At 58.0% G+C, this 5503-nt stretch overlaps 2 protein-coding genes across 3 annotated transcripts in view; one reads left to right on the top strand and one right to left on the bottom strand.

Moving 5' to 3' along the window:
* Positions 1-1504, bottom strand: part of SLC9A5 (solute carrier family 9 member A5) — a 21880-nt gene extending 20376 nt beyond the window's left edge. For both annotated transcript variants that reach the window (XM_006909754.3, XM_025045367.1), the window contains exon 1: positions 2-1504. In XM_006909754.3, the coding sequence (XP_006909816.1) occupies positions 2-114 (113 nt within the window). In that variant the 5' untranslated portion in view covers positions 115-1504. The remainder of the gene's footprint in view (position 1) is intronic.
* Positions 1505-1629: 125 nt separating this feature from the next.
* FHOD1 (formin homology 2 domain containing 1) overlaps positions 1630-5503 on the top strand; it is a 16098-nt gene continuing 12224 nt past the window's right edge. The window contains exon 1 of the mRNA XM_006909753.3: positions 1630-1927. Coding sequence (XP_006909815.1) covers positions 1727-1927 — 201 coding nt within the window. The 5' untranslated portion in view covers positions 1630-1726. The remainder of the gene's footprint in view (positions 1928-5503) is intronic.

Genomic DNA, 5503 nt, shown 5'->3' with positions numbered 1-5503 from the left:
GAGCGCCAACCCTGGGGGAGGCTCGCGCGGAGACCCCGGCTCCTGGTTGGGTTCTTCGGTTGCTGCCGTCCCCGTCAGGGGCAATCCGAGCAGCGGCAGTGCGACGCGCAGCATCTTGCAGCCTGCCTAGCCGTCCTCCCGGTACTGCACGGCCGCCAGCCCTGTATCGCCGCCGCCGTCGCCTACCGGTCGCCCCAGCGTCACAGACACGTGGGGTGCGCTCCCCACAATCCTGGCTCCGATACACCCAAAGCCAGGTCCGGACAACGAGACCCTACCCCAGGCGTCCGTACTCTGATCCCCTGCTCCTCCCGTCTAAACCAGTCTCAGCTCTGGAAATTCCCCAGTGCAGCCCTCTCCCAAACCCCGCAACCGATCCCTTCCAGTCGGCTCCCCCAAACCTCCTCCAACCTGGATTCAGAGCTGTAAGCAGCCACAGCTCTCCAGAAACACTGGCTCGTCCCACCCTCCAGAGGCGGCAGCCAGCTGAGGGAGGGGACGGGGTCTGCGGGGGAGCGGGATCTAGAATGGAGGAGCGCGTCTCCTCCACTACCAGAGCCCCCACGCGGCGGGAAGCGGATCACTGATACCCAGTCCACCGGCGCCGGCGCTGCCGCGTGCAGACGGCAGGGGGCAGCGCGCAGCCGCCTTCTGAGCTGCCCTGCAGAGCCTGGGACCCCCTTCAGGCCCCAGACCAGGGCTGCGCACGCGCACTAGGTGCTCCCAGAAAGCCGTGACGGACAGCCCTATCCCCTAACATCCCCAGAAACTCTAAGGCCCAGACTAGGCCTAGCTCATTCCAGGCTGAGAAGAAAGCCGTTCCTCTTCATGTCCCAAACCGAGGAGCACCCAGATTCCTTCTCCCTCAAACTCTTCTCACATTTTCCATGAAACTCAAGAGAATGCATCTCCTTTCCCTAGAAAACGCAGCCTATCGATTTCCTTCAAACTAAGAGGGAGCCACGCAATTTTTCCCCCCAAATTGAGGGGCATTCGGCTTATCTCGCCCCAAACTGAGGAGGGCTGTCTCCACTTATTCAAATTTTTCCAAAACTGAGGGAAACATGTTCTACCTCCTCCCTCAAACTGAGTCATCCCATCTTTTTCCCAGAACTAGAGGCACCAGTCCCTCTTCTTCACCCAACTAAAGGGAAATGATCCCACCTCTTCCTTCAAAATGAGTGCAATCTAGTTTCATTTATCGCTCCAAACTGAAAGGGATCCATCTCCCTGCTTTCTCCAAATTAGGGAATCCCATCCACGTCATCCCTCAAACTAAAGGGATCAGGACTATCTCGTCCCTAACCTGGAGGAGACCTGGCCGGCTACTATCTAAAGAAATTTCCGCCCCACCTACCCTAACAATTCCTCAGAGAGCGTAACCTCAACGTTCCACGCCCAAAGATAGCATCCTGGCGCTCTGCGCACTCTCGAAGGCGGGGCGCGAGCTCGGTTTTCCCGCTCGCCCAGCCAGTGAACTAACGGGATCACGATCGTGCCCTCTGAGTGGCTGGTGGCAAACCCCGCCTCCGGCAGTGGTTGCCCCCCGCGCATTAGGAAACAACTCTTGGCTCCACCCCTTCCTCGGCTCCGCCTCCGCCTGGCTCCGCCCCTCTTCAGCGGCGTCCGGTCCGGCTCCGCCCAGACAGCAGAGCTAGTTGAGTAGACATCGCAACGGGTCCGGAATCCGTCCGGAGGCGCGAGTCGCGAGCCAGTGGCAGGAGCCATGGCGGGCGAGGAAGACCGAGGGGACGTGGAGCCGGTATCAGTGGTGACTGTGAGGGTGCAGTACCTGGAGGACACCGACCCCTTCGCATGTGCCAACTTCCCGGAGCCGCGCCGGGCCCCTACCTGCAGCCTGGACGGGGCGCTGCCTTTGGGCGCACAGATACCCGCGCTGCACCGCCTGTTGGGGGCGCCGCTCAAGGTGAGGAGGGCCGGAGAAATGTTGGGGACGATCGCGGGTTCAGGGCTGGCGCCATGAAACCTTGCTCCTCCTCGGAGAGAGGCTGGAGTGGGTGCGCTCCTCTGGATAAGTCTTATGCTGGGAACCCAAGATTCACGTGGCCTTGCTTGCGAGGGAAGCCTCTCCAGGGGAAGCTGAAGAAGGGATATGGGAGCTTGCGGTCTGCACCACCCTGGCTATCCCTCGAAGTGAGGCCCACCTGGGAAGGCGCTCAGGGGGTCCACTCGCTGCCTTTCTGCCTGGGTAACTGCTGTGGATAGAGTGAAGGTAGATATTTGAGTGGTAGAGAAGCTAGGAGGCGGAGCTGGGGAGGGACCTGCTTCCACCTGCTTCAGGTAAGGTGGGGCGGGACTACGAAGAGAGGAGGACCCGGGGCGGGCCTCTAGAGGTGGCAAAGGTTTCGAGCGGTGTTAGATTGGGTTCTGGCGGATAGAGTGGTGCTCCTGCAATCGGGGTTCTGGCTTGAGAGTGCCGACAGAGAAGATATTTCACGGGGTGAAGAGAATCCTTGGGAAGCTGCCGGGCCCGGGACATGCAGAGGGCGGGAGACTGCTCTGGAGGAAAAGTCCTTTGAGTCACCGCCCCCACCATCCCGTACTCGCGTCGCCGCGGGCGCGTGGCTGGAAGGGAGGGGGAGCCGGGCTAATTTTAAACCGTCGGCCTGCCCTAGTTTGCCTGCAACCGGGAGCCGACCAATACACAGTATCGGGAAAGGCCCTTTTCCAGATGGCAGGCCCTATCTCCCCTCCCGCTCGCCGTGCTCGGCCCCCCGCAGGCAGCCCTTTCCAGCACGCTGGGTTTCCGGGCTAGGACTCTGGGAGGCGCACTACCACCCCCTGGGGTTCCCCTCCAGCCGGTCCGCACCGAGTGGTGAGGATGAGGAGATTTGGTGGGGGTGCCTTTCCCTGCTCCCAGCCTTAGCTGAGCGCCGAGTTGCGCAAACTTGCCTCCTGGCCCGGGGGTCTCTCCTGGAATGTGCCCCGAGCGCCGGGCCCCCCAGCTTGCATTCCTCGCTCTGCGGGCCAGCTCCGCCTCCGAGTGCGGGCGGGAGAGGTGGTGAGACTCTTGGCTTGGGGAATGGCGCGTGTACAGGCAGAGCCCGGGCTTCAAGGCCACGACTTGAAGGTTGCAGCACACTGCCCACTCCAGAATTTGGATGCTCCCCAACCCCTTGTCCTGCCCTGTTTAATGGACAAACTGAGGTAGGCCTGGAAGAGGCGCGTCCAATGGGAGGCCACCTATTCAGGATGGGCGCTGAACCAAAGCCAGGTTCCTGCCTCCAGGATTCTGGAACTCCTGGTGCTGAAATAAGCCTGGGGTTCTACAGAGAACATAGTATTCCTCCCACCTCCCACTCTAGGACAGGACTTAGCCCTGAAACCCCTCTTTGCAATTAGGGGCAGGTTTGGGATGTCAACAACAGGAAAGAGGCTCAGAACACCCCCTTACTTAGGAGAGCATACCAGGTGCTCTCCCCTCTGTTCTCTACTCCCTAGCTGACACAACTGAGCTCAGATAACGTGTTAAGTCTCCCTGCAAATGAGTCTGGTCTCCTTACTTTCAGAATCTCCTACCTGGTGTACCTGAGGACTGCCACATCCTCCCCCACCCCAGGCAGAATATGGGGATGGATACCATAGTGCCTGCAGCCAGGACTCCCTGGGGCCAGCAGCTCTGCCAATGGTGGTCAGATGCACTGTGATGTGCTCATCCCAAATATAAACTGTGACCACAGCCCAAGAATAGAAGGCTGGAGGAAGAAGGGCTGAGAATAGGGTAGGGGCAGGGACATCAGAGAGCTGAGAGAAGGGGAGCAGAGCCACTTCTTGCAGGAAATGTCAACAGTTGGTCCCTCCTCTAGTCTTATAAGTGGGTGCCCTAGGAGTACAGACATGATTCAGGCCTGCCTTGATAGCCCTCTAAAGGAGAGAAGTGGCCCAGAAACCCAGATGTCCCTGAGCAGGGCTATGGAGCAGAAATAAGAGGGAGGGTTTCTCTGCTCCCTGCTTCATCCTCTGTATAGTTGTCCAGCAGAGGAACATGACACAGCCAAGTCTGCCCTCCTATTCTGGGCACTGACCCCCATCTTTACATCCCTCCCTGGGGATGTAAAGAGGCCAGGCCCACTTTCTCTCTAGTGCTCTACCCCACACTCTATTGGGCTAGGCCTAGCCTCTTGAGTTCCCCTGGGGCCTTCCTTTTTAAATGGCATGGAGCTTTCAGATCAGAGAAGGCCTTGCTCATTTCCTCCCAGTCTAGGAGGAAGCTCCTGGCCACAGCCTCTGACTCATCTCCTGGCCCTTGGCACAGGGAAGGGAGGGGGGATGTCCTGGCAGTGCCTTGGGCCATGCCCCAGAGGAACTCAGGAATACCTCTATCTTCCCTCTATGCAAGAACCTCTCCTAGCCCAGGGACCTGCCCTTGCCCCAGGGGAGAACCTGGGCCTCTGGCCCTGCATCTCATCTCTTTATTCAGAGCTACCCAGTCCTGCCCTCTGCTACCCTTTGTCCTTCTGGATGGTGCCTCAGGAGCCCCTCCCTGACACTCAAAGACCTTGCCACATCTGAGATAGCACTGACTTCTCCCTGGGCAGAGGAACCTGGGTGCTGCTCTAACCCTGAGGCAAAGACCAAAATAGCCCCTTACTCCTAGCAGTAGAGATAGCCCTAGAAATCTGTTCATTACCGACAACTTTGTTTCCCCAGTTGTGGCTAAAGGTTAGAGTAGGACAGGGGTGGCACTATCCTGGAATGTTTTCTGACCTTGCCCCCTCCCCGGTCCAGCCTCAGTTTACCCCTCAAAAGCAGTTGTGGCAAGGGGGCTCAAGGGTGAACCTGACCTGCTGGGACAGGGACCAACTGGAGAGGTCCCAGAGGGTTCTTAAGGATAAGATGCAGTGCTCTGGTGATGAACTAAGTAAGCCCTTCTTTAGCCCTCTTATGGAGTTTTCTTTAGGAGACTATATAAAATTGAGATGTGGGAATGAGTCATGGCCTCTTCCCAGCTTTCCCTAGGGCTGGCACGTCCAATTTGCTAGTCATTCTGGGCTAGGGAGCCTGGGCTGCAGCCTGGCGAGGGACCCCAGAACGTAGGTCTTGGCAGAAGTAGGCACTGTAACCCCAGTGTGTGTGATACGTTTGAGCTTAGTAGGGTTCCCTTGCTGGAACCGGGAAGACCAGTTTGGGGTATTTGCAGAATCCAGAAAGCTGAGGGGCAGTCTCCAAGTCTTGGCAAACCCTAAAAGCCCCAGCCCTCACTCAGCCTCCCTTCAGGGTTCCCTGGAGCACTTCCAAAGTCCACCTGTCCAAGATCTAGGTCAGTTAGACCTGGTCCTGGTTGTAGAGCCTGGGGCAAAAACACTGAATTTCTGAGCCTTGGTTTCCTCACCTGTAAAAGGATTATCAGGAGAATCAAAAGAACTAGAAAGCTCAGTGTGTGACACAGAGGAGACATAAGAAATGTGAGTTTCTTTCCTTGAGGTCCATCCATGTCATCTCAGCCAGGAAGTCACGGTCTAGTTGGAGACCCAAGATAACA

This window comes from Pteropus alecto, unplaced genomic scaffold, assembly GCF_000325575.1.
Source record: "Pteropus alecto unplaced genomic scaffold, ASM32557v1 scaffold42, whole genome shotgun sequence".
Classification (NCBI taxonomy): domain Eukaryota; kingdom Metazoa; phylum Chordata; class Mammalia; order Chiroptera; family Pteropodidae; genus Pteropus; species Pteropus alecto.
The sequence above is the reverse complement of the archived record's forward strand: the minus strand, read 5'-3'. Positions and strand labels throughout refer to the sequence as shown.